We start from the raw sequence: 22,419 nt of genomic DNA on the forward strand, positions 1-22,419 counted from the left end.
CCATTGAAACATGAGCTCCTTGGCAGGGGCTCTCTTGCTTACTTGTTCTTATATCCTCAGTATTTAGAATTATACCTAGCACTTAGTAAATAGGTGGGCACTTAATAAGTCTTTCTTTCTAGCTCTCTCTTTGTGTTCAGAGTGGTTAAACATCTAGAAGTATCATCCACTCTCTTTCATCTATCATTTCATGTGTAACAGTCCAATTCCACCCAGGTCAAAGACCACAAAGACATAAACCCATATAGGGAAGTTCTACGACGCTTTACACAAGAATGGAAAAGTCTTAGCTTTTCCCACAGGATAACTCACTTAAATATCATTAATAATTTAAAACCCAGACTAGCAAGGGCAAGTAGTATATAATAATAATAATAATAATAATAATAAACATTATTAAGTGCCTGATATGCAACAAACACTATTAAGCTAAGTGCTGGGATGCAAAAAAAAAGCAAAAGATAATACCTGCTTTTAAGGAGTTCACCATTTAAGGGGAGGAAGAAAGACAACATGCAAACAATGTTGTATATTCAAAACAAATCAAGGATAATTAGTCAAATTAAGGCACAGAGGATAGTTAGTGAAAATGCCCAATGCTGAGACACGAGTTTCTTATTTGAGGAGCAGCAGAAAAGTCAGTGACATTGGATCCCAGAATATAGGGAGCAGGAAAATATAAAATATAAAGAAGGGTCAAGAATGTGGGTGTGGGTAGGTTAGGTTATAAACAGGAGTCTATTCCTTCCCAAAAGCTTCCCTATTCCCAAAATATATATGGATTTTTAGCAACAGCACTGAGAAAAAAAAAAAAAAGATCATTGGCCATGAACACTGTTTTCTGTCCTGCTCCCCTATTTCACAATTATCCACTGTTTTCATTAATATTATATTGGATAAAGAAGAAGCTCTTCTCTTTAACTCCATTTTCTTCTGTCTTTTCCAGATAATTGTCCCTACACCATCCCTACCACCAATCTTCAATCTCTCCTTACCTACTTGCTAATGAACATATTCAATTCTTCTCTACAATTAATAAGCCTTCAATAGGCCCTACCTTGCCTTCAAGCTATTCTATATTCCTCTCCTTTTCTTAGCTAAGAAAAAAGCAATCTATGCTTGGTACTTCTAGTTCTTCTCCTCTTGCTCACTTTTCAACCCTTTTCAGTTGGGCTTTTGATATCATTAAACTATTAATTGCTTTTTCCAAAGTCAGCAGTGACTTCTTTATTGTCATATCTGACCATCTTTTCTCAGCCCACATCTTAATTGACCCCTCTGTGATATCTGATACATATGATTACCTTTACTTTTAAATAATCTCTCAGGGTTTTCATGACACTGATCTTCTACTGATAGCTCCTCATGTTTTTGGCTGGATTTTTATAACTTGGAGTAGTTTAACATATTGTTCTGAGAACTGTCCTCTCCCATGTTCTCTCTCCTTGACATCTGTTCTTTATTGGTTTAATTATCATCTATATTAGTTTCCTAGAATCATTCAATCCCCCCTTTCATCTCTTTCTTTCTCTGTGTGTCTTTCTGTTTCTCTCTCCTCTCTCTCTCTCTCTTTGTCTCTGTTTCCCTTTTTTCCTCTATTCCAAAGTCTCAAATATCCTTTTGGACATTTTAGCTGGATGTCCCATAGACATCTAGATTTCAACATAGAGAACAAATTATTTTTTTCCCCCAGGACTATTCCTTATTATAAACTTCAGTAAGGGCATCACCACTATTCAACTTCAATATGTTAGAAATCTCATTTTCATATGTAACTCCTTATTCTCTCTATCCTCCATACTTAATCACTTGCCAAAGTTTCCTGATTTTATTCTCCCATACACCTTTTTTTCTGAATATACAACTGCTACCTTAGACTGGGATCTCTTCACTTCTAATGTGTAATATGATAATAACTTCCTAATCATTCTCCTGCCTCAATCCTTTTTTCCTTTCTCATATCTTTCATACTGATGCCAGAGTGATTTTTCTAAAGCACAATTCTGATCATGTCAATCCCCTATTCAATAAATTCCAGAGATACCTTTTGTCTCCAGGATGAAATATAAACTGTTAACTAGAGAATCTTTTGTCATTTATAATCCTCCTTAATCTACCTTTTGAGCCCTATTGCATATTAGACCTCTATACTATAATTCAAATAAACTGTTTCTTAGCTGTTCTCACATATGGCATCCCATCTAATGATAATACCTAACATTTTTACAGTATGCTAAGGAATAAAATATGATTTTTAAAATATATGATTTCATTTGATTCTCTCTTAAGAACCTAGGAGGCAGGCACTTTGAATTCAGGTCTTCCTGACTTCAGGCCAGCAAGTATCCTTTCTGCCACCTAGATATCTTTATACAGACTTCTTTATGTCTGAAATTCACTTATTTACCTCTGCTCTTTAGAATTTCTAGATTTCATGTGAAGTACCACTTTCTGTATGAAGCCTTTCCCAATCTCCCCAACTGCTGGTTCCTGCTTCTCAAAATTATCTTGTATCAGTTAATCAATCAGCTAGCATTTATTAAGTATCTACATGCCAAGAACTGGTATCTTATTTTGTTTAATCAATAGGCAGTATGTACATGATAGCCTTAAAATGTAAATCCCTTAGAACCAGGCCACTTTTGTCTCTGTGTCCTCCAAACTTACTTCAATATTTGGCACATGATGGAGTCACCATAAATACTTGTAGAGTCATTGATTGACAGGTGTCATGAAATGTTAGATTAGAATTTGTTAATACCTATAGTAAGATAATGAGGCAGGAAAATGATAGAATTTTTTTAAAAATTCTCATCCTTTTGATTTCTTTTAGGTGTTCAGTTGTTTAGTCATGACTGACTCTTTGTGATCCCATTGAGGTTTTCTTGGCAAAGATATTGGAGTGGTTTGCCATTGCCTTCTCCAGCTCATTTTACAGATGAGGAACTGCAGCAAAGAGTGTGAAGTGACTTGCCCAGGGTCACACATCTAGTGGGTGTCTTGAATCCTGATTTAAACCCAGCTATTCCTGACTTCAGGCTTAGTGTTCTATTCATTCTACCATCTCACTACTACATCTTAACCATCTAAACTTACTAACTTTAATAATAACAATAATGATAATTTAAACTCCATTTAAACTTTGTCTCATCACTAAGTATTATGGCATCTGAATTTGTAAGAAGAGGTGTGGTGATTAGAATGGGACTTTGAACCTGTTTAATGATACTCATGAGAGGTAATAGTAGCATGGTCACTGTGGGATGACTTCTTTGATTATGTCACTCTCAAAATTAGATAGGAGAGAGTCATTTTATGAAGATGTTGGAGTAGAAATCAGAAGATTTTATATTTGAACCTTGATGGGAGCCACTGGAATTCATTGAATAAGAAGATAGGTCAGATTTGTGTTGTGGGAATATCAATGTGACAGCTGAGAGTGTGAGGAGAAACTCAAGTCAGAGAGATCAAGCATGAGGTGATAAGAATTTGTGCAAGGATGGTGAAAGTGTCAGAAAACAAAGGGGGTTCATTTGAGAATTGTTACATAAAATCAGTGACACATAGCAACTACTTGGACGGGGGTGTTTTATGGGAGTAAGCAGTAAGAAATGACCCCAGGACTGGGAAATAAAATTTTTAAATGTGCCTCAGTTCTATGCTTCCACCATGATGATGGTAAAAGGGAGTTAGAAAAAAGGGTGCTAAGAATTACACATTTTTAGGCTCTAGAAACATTAGTCTAATTATAGGTGCTCTAAATGTGAGATCTTAGTCTCATCCCAAAATGACATTCAATTGGAAAAAGTAAATCACATCATTATTGGTATTTTCAAGATAAATGAAAGCAAAAGACAAAAGGAAATTGCAACAAATGGAAAGTTGGCTCCTAGCCTTTTAGAGGCAAACAAAGGAGGAGAATTGATTTCTTCATGTGACAAAAGGCAGCAAGAAGTAATTTCAGAGGACACTGGAGATTTCACCTTGCAGTCTCATGATTTGAGCATGAACAAACTGTGATCCCATGACAACTAAGAAGATAATTACAACTAATGTGCCAACATCTGTTGCCAAGGTTGAAAAGGGAATAATTTTGAAAAAACCTTGACAAGATTCTCTAAACCAAGTTAACACATACTTTGGTTCTCATTGATATCAGTTTATAGGTGGGGATTGTTAGTGGGACTGGGGGAAAGGAAAGAATGAAAAATATGTTGAAAAATGTAGCTTAGATTTGGGAAATGAATGAGCTAATGGCTTGTAGACTACTTGAAAGACTCATGCCTATATAGACAGTTCTCATTTTCTGCAAATTGGCATTACTCAGATTCCCACTTCCTTGTGGGAGGGCAGCAGAGGACCCCAATTCTGCTCAGCAGCAGAAATACCAGGGCACTATCTTTTTAATTTTTTGAACTTAAAAAATTTGTTGTTGCCTTAAATATTTTATATTGCAGCAATTTCCCTTCTCCCCTTCCCCTTGAACTCTTCCTTAAACAAATAAAGTATTTAAGCAAAATCAATTGACATATAGTAACTATGACAGCAGTTAATCTATATTCTCTGTCTTTCCCTATTTTTCTTTTTACTGAAAGGAAGGTGTTTTTCCTTATTGGTTGGTTTTTCAGGACCAAGATTCTTCATGATAATTATTAGCATTTTGCTACTTTTTAATGTTTTATCATTATCATTTTTGTAGTCACCATATTATTCTTTTGCTTCTGATTTCTTTATACTGTAATCATTTCATATGAGTTTTCCCATGTTTTTTTCCTTAATTTCTCATATTCTTCATTTCTTAGGACCCAGTGCTTTTCCCACCTTTATACAGTTTAAGAATCTTGATAAGTTTCCTAGAATACTGAGAAGTTTAATGACTTGGTCAGGGTCACACAGCCAGGATGTATAAGAAGTAGGACTTGAACCCAAGTGTTCCTGGCCCCTAAGCTGGCCTACAATCTATTAGGCTATTCTGCCTCTCAAACAGCTCCCTTCTATGAATGTAATAATAATGCTACTGGGATGGACAGAGATAATATGAAATAGACAGACATTTTCTTTGAATGAAGCTGCTGAGTCTTGTTGATTCTACTTACACACTGTCTCTTATACCTTTTTCCTTCTTTCTCTTCACAACCTATTCTGCCAGTCCAGGCTTTCATCACCACTTATACTTGGTTTCCTCAGCTATAAAATGGGGATCATAATAGTACCTTCTGGGGTTACTGAGAGCATCAAACTAGAAAATACTTATAGAGCACAGTAGCATGTAGTAGGTGATTAATAAATGCTTCTTTCTTTCCTTCCTCCTTTCTGATTCCCTTAGCTGTTATTGCTTTCTGTTCCCACTTCTCTCAAATTATCTTGTACTTGTTTGTCTCCTTCCTTTTTTTGTTCTGTGCTTATGACAGACCACCTTGTAATACTCTCTTTCCTTTCTCTATGCTTTTGAAATGACTGTCCTCAATCTTGGAGTATGCTCCTTTCTTACCCATGTGCCTTAGAATCCTTGTTTGCTTCAGAAATCAACTCTAGTGGCACCTTTTACTTGGAATCTTTCCTTTTTATCCCATTTCTTGTGCTTTCTAACTAATATTTATTTTGTATATAGTTAGTTATATACATGTTATCTCTCTCATGGATGGGAGGATGCGAATCATTTCATTTTTGTATGTGCCCTCTCAGCACTTAGTACAGTGCCTAGACCATAATAGGTACCTAAAAATGCTTTTTATTTGATTAGGTATTTCATATGTTATTCCCCCTTTTATTCCTCACAATAACAAATTGCTTTGTATGTAAGGGCAGAGGGAAGGGACATGTTTGGATATTAAGATAACATAAAAACAAAAGATAACAATAATTTTTAAAAGATGTAAATTCCTTAAGAACAGGAACTGTTTTGGTTTTCATCTTTGTATCCTCAGAGCCTAGCACAGGGCCTAGAACAAAGAAATACTTTTAAAATGTTGAGATCTTGATTGTTGGCTACTGAGAAATATAGTTTTCTTTTTTTCTGGAAGACTGGGGGAAATTACTGAAATTGGTGAATCCTGAATAAATATGACCACTAAAATGAAATGTATTTTTTTTAATTTTTTTATTCATTTTTCCAAATTATCCCCTCCCTCCCTTCACTCCCTCCCCCCGATGGCAGGTAATCCCATACATTTTACATGTGTTACAATATAACCTAGATACAATATATGTGTGTAAATCCAATTTTCTTGTTGCACATTAAGTATTGGATTCCGAAGGTATAAGTAACCTGGGTAGATAGACAGTAATGCTAACAATTTACATTCGCTTCCCAATGTTCCTTCTCTGGGTATAGTTATTTCTGTCTGTCATTGATCAACTGGAAGTGAGTTGGATCTTCTTTATGTTGAAGATTTCCACTTCCATCAGAATACATCCTCATACAGTATTGTTGTTGAAGTGTATAGTGATCTTCTGGTTCTGCTCATCTCACTCAGCAACAGTTGATTTAAGTCTCTCCAAGCCTCTCTGTATGTATTTTTAATGTAATAAGCACAAAATGACAATTTATTGATATAGAAGTTGTATCAATAAGAATTATCAGTCTCTATGCAGTTTGATCATTTTCATTATCATTGACAGAAAAGCTACTACATTTGCATCTTAATCTTGAAACCCCAATTTTCTATTTGAAGTAGAAATGATTAAGAAGTGAAATCAAGCATAACTTTTCAACCAGAGCAGATACATGCATAGATACAATGCTCCATCAAGCCCAGAGCACTGAGTGATCATTTTATAGGTTTATCTAATGGGAGGAAAGATGCCAAAAGGAAGAAAAAAATCATGGTGATGTTAATATCCATAAAAAAGACTACTGATCCCCATGCTTACTCTTTCATTTTTATAAAGTCCGGATGAGATTGATTTACATGCATGTTGAGGGTTTCTTTGATCATATGAGAAGGGAAGCAGGATTTGGTAACTAATTCTTTACAACAGACCACATTTATAATCACTTAATTGACTGAAAAGTACAGAAAATACATGTTTCTGCTATTTGTTTGTTACGATTACAAAAAGGCATTTTACTCAGCAGAGTAAAATACAACCTTAAATAAAGGCTCTTCTTGAACAGAGAATCTCTTATATCTGTGTTAGATCATAGAGATTCCTTAATAAATGCAATTGAACTTGGTTCAATGGCCCTTTCATTGTTTAATGAGACTTTTAAAAATTGCTCTAAGATGATGAATGACAAAATATTAACAACTGCATGTGAAACTGTATGACATAGAGCTAGTTGGTGGTGTGGACATAGCAAGAGGCTTGAAGTCAGAAAGATTAGAGTTCAAATACTTCCCCAGAAACTCAACTGTCTATGTGATCCTAGGCAAGTGATTTAGCCTGTCTGCCTCATTTTCTTTAACTATAAAATGGGGCTTTTGATAGCATCTATATACCTCAAGTAGATTAAATGCTGCAATAATCAAAATAATATTTGTAAAGCACTTAACAGAGAATCTACAACAAAGTAGATGTATATAGGTGTTATCTATTTTTTTTTACTATTATTGATAAAGAGCTGATCTCAGGAGTCAGAAATACTTGAATTCATGTCCAGTTTCTGACATATACTGGCTATGTCACCCTGGATAAGTCAGTTAAGATCTCACTGCTTTAGGTAACTTCTTAAGATTATAAATTGCAGAGGAAATGCTTATCTGCAAATACTTCATACACAGGTTAATTATTTTTTTAAAAAGAATTTGCTCCAAATCATTAGTAATAATAAAAAATGCAAGCAAAACAGTCCTGAAGTTTCACTGAAACTCAGCAAATTAACAAAGATGGGGAATAATAAAAAAGGGGAAAAATCAGGACTAGAGGAATTTTGACAGGAATAGTAATATGCTGTTGATGCAACTATGAATTGGTATATCCATTCTGGGAAGCAATTTAGAATTATACTTTTAAAAAAGACAAACATGCCTATATTCCTTTTACTTAGAACTTATACTACTAGATAATGGCTCAAGAAATCAAAGATAGAAACAAAAAAAAATCTATAGTAGTACTTTATATAACAGCAAATAGCCAGAAACAAAGTAAATGCTTATTGATTAGAGAATGGATAAACAAATTATAGTACAGTAATGTAATATAAACATTGATGAAATCAGAATAACTCAGAGAAGTATGGGAAGACTTAAATAAAATAGTTCAAAGTGACTTAAATGATTCAAGTGACTAGGATAACAGTATATACAATGACTATCACAATATAAATGGAAAAAAGCTAAAAATCCAATGCAGTATAATTCTATGACTAAGTTCTCCCTTCTTTGCTAGAGATGTGGGAATCAGTGGGTGTGGAGTGATGGATAGAAATGGCAGTCTTGGTTATTTTGTTTGTTAGTTTTGCTGAGTTGTTTGTTTTCTTTCTTTTTATGGCTCTCTGGGTAGGGAAGAACTATATTTTAAATGAAAGTTATATAAGAACAAAAGATGTAAATAAAATACTAAAAACTAAACTTGTTTTTGCCACTGTTTAGGCAGACAGGAGTTAAAGTCTAGATATTTATTATTGTAAATAGTAGGTAAATATTTAATAGTTCAGCTGACAATTTTCTCTTATTGGAATTTCAGTGTAGTCATCTCCACTCTTATTATATCCATTGCCTTTCCCCCTGCTTTCCCCTCCCTTTTTACTTAATTCAGTAAAATCTACTTGTTCAGTGTTAGTATCTGAAGATACACAGACATTATTCTTGAGAAGTTTATCATCTATGAAGGGAAAGATTTACTTCTATGCTTCAGTAGTTATCTGATTTTATAGACTACTAATTGCAACCCAACTTGACCTTCCATTAGATCTTTTTATTTCTTGGGAAAAGACATGTAACAAGTATCTATAATACAAGCAAAAGTGAGATAATGCGGAAGATCCATCTGGCAAAGTACTGTGATAAATTTGAGTAAGCTGAGATCATTCTGATCTTGAAGAAATTTAAAGTGGGGGGGAATGAGGAGGGTCAGGTAGGGCTTTTGGAAAAGGTAGCATTCAAATTAGACTTAGAACAAGATAAAAGAAAGAAAGAAAGAAATAGAGAGAGAGAAAGAAAGAAAGAAAGAGAAAGAGAAAGAAAAAAAGAAAGAAAGAAAAAAAGAAAGAAAGAAAGAAAGAAAGAAAGAAAGAAAGAAAGAAAGAAAGAAAGAAAGAAAGAAAGAGAAAGAAAGAAATTTCAGAAGTAAAGTCAAAAGCATTTTGATGGCTGATTAGATATGTTGGTAAAGGAGAAGAGAAATCAAAGATGACCATGGTTGTGAGCTGAGGTTACTAAAAAAGATAGTGGTAACATCAAGAGAAAAAGAAGTTAGGGAGAGAAGCAAAGTTTTTTTACCCTTTGAGTTTTGAAGTATCAGTAGGTTCTGTTAGTATAAATTTACAATAGACAGTTTTAAGTTAAAACAAAAATAACTAAAAAGACATACCAATTCCCTATAAATAGAAAACTAAAAAATTAGGGGAACATCTGTACAATTCTATAAGCCAAATTATCATCATATTTATTTTCCTACTGTTTTGTAGAACTTTAAATGAGAAAGAGGAAAGATGAGTGTTTAAATAATACTTGAAAAGTTGCTTGGCTGTAAAAAAGGTTAGAAAGAATTAGAAAATATCTGCCTTTACATTGTTCTGTCCTCCTACTCCTAGAATGATATGAGAAGTTAGAAAGAAAGGGAACAGGAGGAGTTTGGAATCATCCCTTTGACTTTGTTCAGAGTGTGTGTTAATCTGTCTTCCCCTCTTCCCCTTTTTGGCAAAGAACTATTGAGTCACATATATTCTTAGAGATAGTTTTCAAAAGGCACTTAGTTCGACCAAATTCTTTTCATTTTTATAAACTTGGATTGGCCTTTCCTGCATTTATTGATGATATCTCCTCCCTCTTCCTATTCATCTTCATTTTCTTCTTTTATTCCTTTTAACAGTAAATTAAGAGAACATGAGCATCTGTCTTCAGCAAATAACTATATACTCAGTGCTCCCCATAGACACAGATTCCAATTAAAAAATAAACAAAAAAATGAATAGAAAGAAAAGCTAGCCATAATTAATTGAATTTCATTAACTTTTCTGCCCAATTTCTTTTAGGCTTACCTTGATTTCTTATTAGATCCAGTGACATGGACCAAGACTAACTACTAATTTTACATTTTTTTATGAGAATAAGCTAAATTTTGGAGCAAAAGATATTTGATTTCCCTTTATGGCCAGAACCTCTTGAACCATGTTTTGACAACCAAGGAAGAATATAGCCTTGCATCTCTATCTTGGGAATTCATTGTTTTAATTAGAGGCAAAATTTCCTCCATATTGATAGTGTGAATGATTCTAATATAAATTAAAGGTACACATGTCTATGTGGCTATATGTTCTGAATTTTAAGTCTTAAGACTTAGTTTCTGATTATGTTAATCTCTTTGGGGAAGCTATGTAACAGTGGATAAAGTGCTAGCCTTGGAATCAGGAAGGTTCATTTTCTTGAACTCAGAAATGGCCTTAGTTATTGTATGACCCCAGAAAAAATTATTTAACCCTGTTTGCCTTAGCTTCTCATCTGTTAAATGAGTTGGAGAAATAAATGGCAGATCACTCCCAGTATCTCTGCCAAGAAAATACCAAATCGGGTCACAAAGAGTCAGACATGACTGAACAATAGTAAGAGATTCCCCTAATGGTCCAAAATTCTAGTATGCGTCTGCTTCTGATAGTAGAGAATGAAAATGTAAGAAAAGTTTAACTTAGAGTTTTGAGAGTTACTTAAGGATCACAGAGGTTAAAAGATTTATGTATGGTCATATATAGCTAGTAAGTATCACAAGGAAGACTGGAAACCTGGAAATTAAAGCTTCCTTATTTTTTAGTGCAGTACTCAAAGCAGTTTGCCACGTGACTTCTCCTAAGAATGGCATCTTAGTATTAAATTAGTGCTGCTAGGTTTTGTAAAATGTCAGATTTAATGAATTTTTTTCATTTTTATTCATATTTTTTATTGTTGAGGATTGATTTTTTTTATCATGATACAAAATGACCTTGATCTCATAAGAAATGCTACTCAGACATTAATTTGTTAAAGGAAGTAGTTATTCAGATGCAGAATTCACAAAGTGATACATAGTTTATATTTATTAGAAAAATAATTTCATCAAAACAAGTAATTCTTTTGATTTAACTCTGTGGGCCAAAAGAGAGAAGAGTTAAGGAGAGTTCTATTCTGTTCTGTTGTATTGAATGACAGTTGTTAAAAGAATATTTGGGACTCTGTAATACCCAATGCAATAGGACAATATGATTAGAATAACCTCATCATTCAACTGAAACTTTCCTCTCTTAAATTACCAGTTATGTTTAGTTGCCAAACGATGGTCTTTTCTGAACTCATCCTTTAAACTCTTTGCTTCCTTTCAAACTATCAGGCAGTCTTTCCTCTTGGATACTCTCATGCCTCAAGATTATTGTGAAACTATTCTCTCCTGGCTCTTTTCCTACTTATTGGATCATATTTTCTCAGTCCCTTTTGCTGACCCATCATCCTTATCATTCCCCTTAACTGTGGCGGCATTTCAAGGTTTTTTGCTGGGTCTTCTTTTCTTGGCTCTACATTCACATACACATGTTAGTGATCTCATCAATTCCCATGGACTTAATTATCATCTTTTTGTTGATGTTTCACAGATTAATTATATTCAAGCCCAATTTCTCCCCTCACCTTAATTATCATCTTTTTGTTGATGATTCACAGATTAATTATATTCAAGCCCAATTTCTCCCCTCACCTTTAGTCCTGTATCCTCCATTACTTATTGGACATTTCAAACTAACATGTTTACATATAATTGGAAACAATCCATATTCAATATATTAAAAACAGAGTTCATTATCCACCTTCTCCCACTCCTCTTCCAAACTTTCCTCAACTCTATCCCAAAAAAATTCTCTTCTAAACTTTGCTGGTTTCCTAGGTTTACCACTTCAGTGTGATCTTTGACTTCTTACTCTTTCTCAAATATAAAATCATTTGCCAAATCTTGATCTTCCAACATCTACTGCATCTCTAATGATCATATTTTATTTAACTATCATGTATTTACTCTTTTTTTTACTTGTCATGTATTGTTCTTGCTGTTTTAATAGACTGTCAGCTTTTTGAGAGTATTGTTTCATTCTTTGTATTCCCAGTGCACATACAGCAGATAACTTAAATGTATTTGCTTGTTTGATTAAGAATTGGCCTTAATCATGTACCCACACTTAACACCACATACTAAGATAAGATCAAAATGGGTCCATGGTTTAGGCATACAAAATGAGATTATAAATAAATTAGAGGAACATAGAATAGTTTACCTCTCAGACTTGTGGAGGAGGAAGGAATTTATGACCAAAGGAGAACTAGAGATTATTATTAATCTCAAAATAGAAAATTTTTATTACATCAAATTAAAAAGCTTTTGTACAAACAAAACGAATGCAAACAAGATTAGAAGGGAAATAACAAACTGGGAAAACATTTTTACAGTTAAAGGTTCTGATAAAGGCCTCATCTCCAAAATATACAGAGAATTGACTCTAATTTATAAGAAATCAAGCCATTCTCCAATTGATAAATGGTCAAAGGATATGAACAGACAATTTTCAGATGATGAAATTAAAACTATTTCCACTCAAATGAAAGGGTGTTCCAAATTACTACTGATAAGAGAAATACAAATTAAGACAACTCTGAGATACCACTACACACCTGTTAGATTGGCTAAGATGACAGGAAAAAATAATGATAAATGTTGGAGGGGATATGGAAAAACTGGGACACTGGCGCATTGTTGATGGAGTTGTGAATGAATCCAACCATTCTGGAGAGCAATCTGGAATTATGCCCCAAAAGTTATCAAACTCCGCATACCCTTTGATCCAGCAGTGCTACTACTGGGCTTATATCCCAAGGAAATACTAAAAAGGGAAAGGGACCTGTATGTGCCAAAATGTTTGTGGCAGCCCTTTTCATAATGGCTAGAAACTGGAAAATGAATGGATGCCCATCAATTGGAGAATGGTTGGGTAAATTGTGGCATATGAATGTTATGGAATATTATTGTTCTGTAAGAAATGACCAAGAGGATGAATATAGAGAGGTTTAGAGAGACTTACATGGACTGATGCTGAGTGAAATGAACAGAACCAGGAGATCATTATACACTTCAACAACAATACTGTATGAGGATGTATTCTGATAGAATATCAACAAAGAGAAAATCTAATTCAGTTCCAGTTGATCAGTGATGGACAGAATCATCTACACAAGAGAAAGAACACAGGGAAATGAATGTGGACTACTTGCATTTTTGTTTTTCTTCTCAGGTTATTTTTACCTTCTGAATCCAATTCTTCTTGTGCAAGAAGAGAACTATATGGTTCTGCACACATATATTGTATCTAGGATATACTATAGCATATTTAATATGTATGGGAATGCCTGCCATCTAGGGGAGGGGGTGGAGGGAAGGAGGGGAAAATTCAGAACAGAAGGGAATGCAAGGGATAATGTTGTAAAAAAAATTACCTATGCATATGTACTGGCAAAAAAATGTTATAATTATAAAATTAATTAAAAAAAAAAGAATTGGCCTTAATTTCAATAGAGTTGGATTGGAAAATGCCATCTGTATCCAGAGAGAAAACTATGGATACTGATTGTAGATTGAAGCATAAGTATTTTCATTTTTCTTCTTATTTGTTTGGTTTTTTTTTTCTTGTTCTTTTTTACCTTTTAGTCTTATTTTTCTTGCACAACATGACAAATATGGAAATATGTTTAAAAGAATTTCACATTTTTAATCAATATCAGATTGTTTGATATCTTGGAAGATGTAGAGGAGGGAGAAAGAAAAACTTGGAACACAAATCTTACAAAAATGAATGTTGAAAACTATGTATTTGGAAAAATAAAATGCTGTTGAAAATTTTAAAAAGAAAGAAGAAATTGGCCTTGAAGATAAGAGGATCTGGGTTTAGTTAACATGTTCTGACTATGTGGTCCTTGGCAAGTTACTTAAAACACTAAATACTCCAGAACTATATGTCACAGAGAATATACTAATCTATACTGGTAAAGTAGTCCTTTACCGAGAAATCAAAGGTCTGATCAGAGAAAAATATTACTTTAGTAGGGTGCATTATAATGAGAGTAAAACCTGGAACAAAGTGAAAACTTAAAAATATAGTAACTTTTTTGTTCTTTTTTAAAAAATACAAAATAAAAGTACAGAATATTAAAAAAACAGAGAAAAGGAAAATAAAAACAAAACAAAACAAAATAGAACATTGCCATGTGCCCAACAGAATATCAGGAAGGATTCAAAATATATAACAATCAATCCCCAAGTCCAGAAAGCATATATAATAGTAGAAGAAATTATATTTTTATTTGCTTCCTTATAAGTTCTTTTGTTCTTTGCTATGCACTTTTTGAAATTTATTCTTTCCTCCCTTTTCATCTCCCCCACTTCCTCCAAGGAGGCTACAGTTAGGCACAGATATATATGGATAGGTAGATACACACACGTATATGTGAACACATATATATTAATATATATCCCCCAGAGACTCAAATGCATATACATTTATCTATTTAAATACACTGTGTGATACATGCATATATACCTACATATAATCAGATATATACATACACATATATGCATTTGCCCATAGGTAAATATATATCTAAAACAATATTAATGTGGCTGAAATATAATGTATATGTATATGTTTATATATATGTATACAATATAACTTCTCTCTTGATTGAATCTTTAAGTTTGTCTTTGTCTAAAATCAATTATTACTAAACCTACTTTTTTTCTAATAAATTCTACTACTGATCTTTGTTGTAATATTTTGCATATTTCTTCTTTCCTATCTCTGCTAACTTTACTACAGTTCTGTTCCTTAACTTGTCTTGCTGTTACTTAATCTGCCCCCAACTTTGAATCCCTCCCTTGTCTTCTTTCCCCCTACCTTTTGCTTCCTCCTCCACCCACTCCTCCCCCCTTATTTCTTTATAGATTTGGGAGGGTGCTATACCCTTAATGGTAAATAAGTGTGTGTGTATGTGTATGTGTATATGTAATGTTGCCTATTTAACTAATTTCCAATGTGAGTAGGTTTTCAAAACTACAAGTCCTCCTGCCCCCTCTAATGCCTCTGTGTGTGTTCTTCTTCTGCACCTCATTTGTATAACATAATTACTATTTTTACCATTTCCTTAAAAAAGTTTTGCTTTTTAGAGTCAGATCATACTCATTCTTGCCCCAGTCTTTCTTTTGAACTACCCAATTACTGATGCTAATCTTAAATATATGATACACTTTTCCATGTTAAAAAAAAACAATTTGTGCATGTTAAGTTCCTTGAAATTAATCTTTGATATTGGCTCATAAGTCTTATGCAATTCTAATTGTACCTCTAGCATATTTGAATTGTTTTTTCTTGTTTTTTGCATCTTTGATCTGGGAGTTTTGAAGTTTGCCAATAATATTAAACTTTTTTTTTTGCTTTGTTTAGGCTTGCCTGAGAAGACAGGAGAAGAAACGAGATCAGTTTTGTAGGCAAGAGTCAAGTTTTGAGAGACCCCGACCTTCAAGTTTATCATGTTCCAGACAGGTATTTAGAAAGGTTTTATATTCTTTAATTTTTGTCTTTTTGAAAAAGAAATTATCTTGTTGCTTTAGGTATATGTTAATCCAGAAAATGCTTCTGTGACTAGGAGAGATCAGAAAATCCTAAAATGTGTTAAACAGTGTCCAGAGCAGTGGACAAGGAACTCAATTCCACTCCTGGTTTTTATATCAACTAACTATATCAGCATCCCCTGTCCATTTCCTCTTCTATAAAATAATGGATTAAACAAAACAAGTCTCCAAAGGACCTTCCAACTTGAAAAATCTATGATTCTCAAAATTGAAGACATTGTATCTTAATGGTGATTATGTTCATTGAAATCATTAGGTTTTCATTATAATTTTATATGAAGAGGACATAAAATGTAATGAGAATCTGTCTCATAATAACTAATATTACTTTGTTTTAAACTAAATTTGCCAAGCATTAAACATATTTATGATATCATCTGTGAAGAATTTTATCTATCCTAGTTTAGTTTAAGTCTGAGGCCATAAACTATGTTCAAGTGATATTTGTTTACTCATTAATATCCATTTATTTAATATATACTGTGTACTATTTATGGAGAATATAAAATACAATTAGTCATGATCCTTTCCTTTGTGTACCTCTATCACCTTTTCTAATGATGGAGATAAGGATGTACAAATCATTCCTATACGATATAGAATATGCAAGTGCTACAATAGGAACAAAGTGCTATGGTAATTCAAAGAATAGATCTAGTGCCTCTTATTGCATGGTAGCAATCAGAGAAAGCTTTATGAAAGTAGCATTTAAGATGGACACTAAAGGAAAGCTAAGAATTGAACAAACAGAAATAGGGGCAGAGAATTTCAAGAATAAGATGTACAAAGAGGGAGAAAGAAATATATTTAGGAATAGTTAGTATCTTGTTTCTGTATTTGAAGGTAAATATTGGCAGGTAAAATTGGTAAAGAGGTAACCTGAAGCCACATCGTTAAGGACATATGATGGCAGGTGAAGGAATTTGTATTTTATTTTATCAGTATTCATTCATGGTATTTAAAGACATGGAGAAAGGACAATATATGATTAGATTGTACTTTAGGAAAATTAGTCTAGCAGCAGTGTGTAAAACAATGAGAGACCAAAGATAAGGAAACTATTTAGGAGGTGATTATAGTAGTCTTAGGCTAGAAATAACAAGGAAGTAATCATAGTAATATAGAAAAAAATGATGGTTAAAAAATTGCACTAGCAAGGAATGGTAAATTGATTAGATGTAGGGGATCAAAAAAAGTCATCAAAATAATGCTGATTTTTAAATGTATAACTAAAAGAATAATGGCAACGTTAGCACAAATTAGAAGTTACAAGGAAAAGGTTTTGAGGAGTTTGGCTTTGGACATAACTGAATTTAAGGCATACTACAGTTTACAGGAGATATTTAGAAATTCATGTCTAGAATTTTGGGGAGAGGACAAGGATTGATCAATAGATTTGAGAGTAATCTACACAGAGCTAATTGTTGAAGCTATGTACAGATGATAATTGCAAATGGAGAGAGTGTATAGGGAGGAAAGAAAAGAAGACCTGAAAACAGAACCTTGCATTAATCAACACGTTGGGGCAGGAAAGAAGAGAACCCATTAGGTGAGGGTAATTAATGTAGTGAGAGAAGGAGAACGTAATGAGAGAAATGGAAGTATTAGTTTAGAGAGGTAGGAAGAGAAACCAGGATAATGTACTATCGCAGAAATCAAGGGTGAGTAAGACCCTCTTGTAACTTTGGAGATGGTCTATAAAATATTTCAGAGAAGTTAAGGAAGAGGATGTTGGAGAAGAGAGTTATCAGTTTAGTGATTAGGTGGTCCTTGGTCATCTCTGAGGAGGCCACTGCAGTAGAGAAGCAGGTGGAAGTCAGATGTAAAAGGTTAAGAAATACAGGGGTAGTGAGAAAAGCAGATGAAAAGTAAAGACAGCTTTTCCAAGAAGTTTTATGGTAAAGGAAAGAAGAGAAACAAGATAGTAACTTAAGATAATCTCCAAATTTAGGAAATGATTTTTAGGATTGGAAGTTCCAAGCATACTTTTTAAAACTTCAGCATCAAATGTTTGCTCTGTCCAGCTCCAGCTCCATTATCTTTGATTTTGTTTTTCTTTTAAAAGTCATTGTATAAGTTGTTCTGTTGTAACACTTCAAAAAAGTGTTATTTTTGTTTATGGTTTTATGTTTTCATAGTATTCCATAACCTTCCTGTGTTTTCATACTTAAATGACTTGTAATTTTATTAGTATGGCTGCTTCCCTCCAGTGCTCCAGAACACAGTGTCTTTGATTTATCACATGGTCTTCAAGAGTTGCTATGGAATAAAATCAGATCTAAACTACTGAGGAAAATATTAATTACTTGCAGATAGGCTGAGCTATTATAATAAAAGTGACAATGCTACCTAAATTAGTCTACTTGTTCAGTTCCATACCAATTGAACTGCCAAAAAAATTTTATAGAGCTATAATAATAACAAAATTAATCTGAAAAAAGAAAAGGTCAAGAATATCAAAGGAACTAATGGGGAAAAAAAGGCAAAAGAAGGTGGCCTAGCTATATGTACTAGATCTAAAATTATACTATAAAGTAGCAGACATCAAAACTATTTGGTACTGGCTAAGAAAGAGTAGTGGATCAGCAGAATAAGGATCAGTAATACAATAGTCAGTAGTTAGGTTCTTACTAAGTGCTAAGTCGGTACTTAACAATTCTCTAGTTCCAGCCTTTACTGGGAGTTTTACTTCTGTGAACTCCTGGGGAGGAGCTTACATGCTTAGGAGGAGCAAGTTCATTGGTTTAAGTATTTCTTCCCAGAAGCTCTTGCCTTATCCCACGCCCATTCTCTGGGAGGATAAAAGAGGGTGGCACTCAAGATAGAGAAGAGTCTCTGCTCTAGGTCAGAGTTGGAGCAGCTCTCTGGAGGAGAAAAAGTCTTGTCTGGGCCAGACTTGAGGCGGCTCTCTGGAGGAAGAAGTCTCTCCTCTAGACCAGAGAGAGATCGGCAGTTTCTGGAGACGACAGCACATTACAAGTAGTCAATGACTATAGTAATTTACCATTTGATAAACCCAGACTCCAGTTTTTGGGATAAGAACTCACTATTTGACAAAAGTTACAAGGAAAATTGAAAATAGTATATCAAAAACTAGGCACAGACCAATATCTCATACCATATACCAAAACAGTATCAAAATAGATACTGATTTAGTTATAAAGGATGATACTGTAAACAAATTAGAAGAACAAGGAACAGGTTACCTATGGAGTCAGAATTATTTGTAACTAAGAGGTAATGAAATTTATAAAATGCTAAATAGATAATCTTGATTACATTAAATTAAAAAGAGGTTCCACAAACAAAGCCAGTGCAACCAAAAAGAGGAAAGCAAAAAGCAGGGGGCAATTTTTAACAACCAGTGTTTCTGTGATAATCAATAGTGATAGGCTTGACTGTTCTCAACAGTGATTCAAGGCAATTCCAATAGACTTGGGATGGAAAATGCCAATCACATGCAGAGAGAGTTATGGTTACTGATTGTAGATCAAAGCATATTTTTTTCACTTTTTTGTTTGCTTTTTTTCTCATGATTTCTTCCCTGTTTTGGTCCATTTTTTTGGGGTAACATGGCAAATATGGAAATCTGTTTAAAAGAATTGCATATAAAATCTATATCAGATTGCCTGCTTTCTGGAGGAGTGGGGAAGTACGAAGAAAAAGAAAATAATTTAAAGGTCAAAATCTTACAAAACAATGTTGAAAACTGTCTTTACATGAAATTGGAAAAAATATTATTGAGAGAGAGATGATGATTTGCTGAGGAATAAAAGGATACAGCCATTTTGTGATTTTTTTTTTTTTCTCTCTCTGTGTGTGTATTTCTCTGTATATGTCATGTTTCACTTCAAAAAGTTTATACCATATGTTTATTAGAACACTTTCTTTCCCATAACCTCTGCCAACAGCAATTTCTTTTTTTAAGCTGTCTTGGCCTATTTATCAGATGTGAGTCAGAATCATTAGATTGTCTTGTTGTATATTTCTGTGATTATTAGGGAATTTAAGCATCATTTTGTGTGATTATTACTTGTAATTATCCTTTAGAAAATTGTCTATTCATTCCCATTGACAATATCTCATAAGCATCTTGATTCTGGATGTTGGACCTTTGTTTTATATATTTGCTGCAAATATTCTATTCCTAACTTTTTCTTTTCCTTTCATTTTAGAGATACTAGTTTTTATCTTGCAGAAATTATATCTATTTACTCAAACTTACTGATTTTCTCTCTGGTAATTTGTTTCATTTGCTTGATAAAAATATTATTTCTTTCTATAGATGAGACATATAGTATTCCTTTTACATTAAAAATTTTTTAAAAATAATTTTAAATTCCAAAATCCAGTTAGAGTTTATTGTATGGTATGGTAAAAGCTGTTGCCATACAGCTATCCAATTTTGCCAGTATCTTTTTATTGAATAGTGATTATATTCCTCAGTATTTTATGAATGTAAGTTTTTCAGTCACTAATTTCTTGTATATGTTGTGTTCTCTTTTTCAGTTCTCTATCAAGTTTCTTTTTAAATTTTTTTCAACGGTATTTTTTCCTGAATTTAACCAAACACCAAACAAAATGAGCAGTTCTGTAAAGTAGAATAGAAAAAGATTATACATGAAATCATGAATCTGTTATATTTGGCTTGCTTTTCCTTTTAAATATACATACAAGTTCTGTATGTTAATTTCAAAGCTGTCTTGCTTATTTATATTTCTTTTTCTTTGCATTAAAAATGATTCAGTGGCCCATTTTTCTTTTTCTTTTTTTTTAAAACACAACTTTGCAAGTCCCCTTCTTTACTTCATTTTCTTTCCTCCAAAACTGAAAAATAAAAATTTAAAAACGACTCTTTTTAGTAAATATGCTCAGTCAAGACAAATCCCCACAGTGGTCAATGGGATGTGTGTATCCCATTCTTCAGTTCTTTTATTTTTCATTGACCTATTTAACTAATTTTTTTTCTGATTACCACACAATTAAAAAAAATTATTGTTTTTTGAAATCTGGTAACATAAGTCTCGATCTCTCTTTGTCAGTTTTCTTTTTCATAGTATCTCTTGCTACTTTTTAAAAATTAATTTTATAATTATAACATTTTTTGAAAGTACATATGTATAGATAATTTTTTATAACATTATCCCTTGTACTGCTTCTGTTCCAAATTTTTCCCCTCCTTCCCACCACTCCCTCCCCTAGATGGCAGGCATTCCCACACATATTAAATATGTTATAGTATGTCATAGGTACAATATATATGTGCAGAACTGAATTTTTTGTTGTTGTTGTTGTTGCAAAGGAAGAATTGGATTTGGAAGGTAAAAATAACCTGGGGGAAAAAAATGCTAACAGTTCACACTCATTTCCCAGTGTTCCTTCTCTGGGTGTAGCTGATCCTGTCCATCATTGCTCAATTGGAATTGGATTAGCTCTTCTCTATGTTGAAGGTATCCACCTCCATCAGAATATATCCTCATATAGTATTGTTGTTAAAGTGTATAATGATCTCTTAGTTCTGCTCATTTCACTCAGCATCAGTTGATGTAAGTCTCTCCAAGCCTCTCTGTATTCCTCCTGCTGGTCATTTCTTACAGAACAATAATATTCCATAACATTCATATACCATAATTTACCCAACCATTCTCCAATTGATGGACATCCATTCATCTTCCAGTTTCTAACCACTATGAAAAGGGCTGCCACAAACATTTTGGCCCATACAGGTCCCTTTCCCTTCTTTAGTATTTCCTTGGGATATAAGCCCAGTAGTAGCACTGCTGGATCAAAGGGTATGCGGAGTTTGATAACTTTTTGGGCATAATTCCAGATTGCTCTCCAGAATGGTTGGATTCTTTCACAATTCCACCAACAATGCATCAGTGTCCCAGTTTTCCCACAGCCCCTCCAACATTCATCATTATTTGTTCCTCTCATCTTAGCCAATCTGACAGGTGTGTAGTGGTATCTCAGAGTTGTTTTAATTTGTATTTCTCTTATCAGTAGTGATTTGGAACACTTTTTCATATGAGTGGAAATCTGACAGGTGTGTAGTGGTATATCAGAGTTGTCTTAATTTGTATTTCTATTATCAGTAGTGATTTGGAACACTTTTTCATATGAGTGGAAATAGTTTTAAGTTCATCATCTGAAAATTGTCTGTTCATATCCGTTGACCATTTATCAACTGGAGAATGGCTTGATTTCTTATAAATTACAGTTAATTCTCTGTATATTTTGGAGATGAGGCCTTTATCAGAACCTTTAACTGTAAAAATGTTTTCCCAATTTTTTATTTCCCTTCTAATCTTATTTGCATTAGTTTTGTTTGTTCAAAAGCTTCTTAATTTGATGTAATCAAAATTTTCTATTTTGTGATCAATAATGATCTCTAGTTCTCCTTTGGTCACAAATTGCTTCCTTCTCCACAAGTCTGAGAGGTAAACTATCCTATGTTCCTCTAATTTATTTATAATTATATTATAAATATATTTATATTATTTATAATCTCATTCTTATGCCTAAATCATGGACCCATTTTGATCTTACCTTAGTATGTGGTGTTAAGTGTGGGTCCATGCCTACTTTCTGCTATACCAATTTCCAGTTTTCCCAGCAGTTTTT

General features: G+C 33.3%; 1 protein-coding gene across 32 annotated transcripts in view; it reads left to right on the forward strand.

Annotated features, from left to right (window-relative positions):
- MARCHF10 (membrane associated ring-CH-type finger 10) overlaps positions 1–22,419 on the forward strand; it is a 234,609-nt gene that overhangs the window by 11,814 nt on the left and 200,376 nt on the right. For 31 of the 32 annotated variants that reach the window (XM_074260918.1, XM_074260915.1, XM_074260905.1 and 28 more), the window contains one exon: positions 15,608–15,706. In XM_074260918.1, coding sequence (XP_074117019.1) covers positions 15,608–15,706 — 99 coding nt within the window. Of the gene's footprint in view, positions 1–15,607; positions 15,707–22,419 lie in introns of those variants that run through there. The other variant, XM_074260925.1, reaches the window with a different exon arrangement.

This window comes from Sminthopsis crassicaudata, chromosome 4 (genome assembly GCF_048593235.1).
Source record: "Sminthopsis crassicaudata isolate SCR6 chromosome 4, ASM4859323v1, whole genome shotgun sequence".
Taxonomy (NCBI): Eukaryota; Metazoa; Chordata; class Mammalia; order Dasyuromorphia; family Dasyuridae; genus Sminthopsis; species Sminthopsis crassicaudata.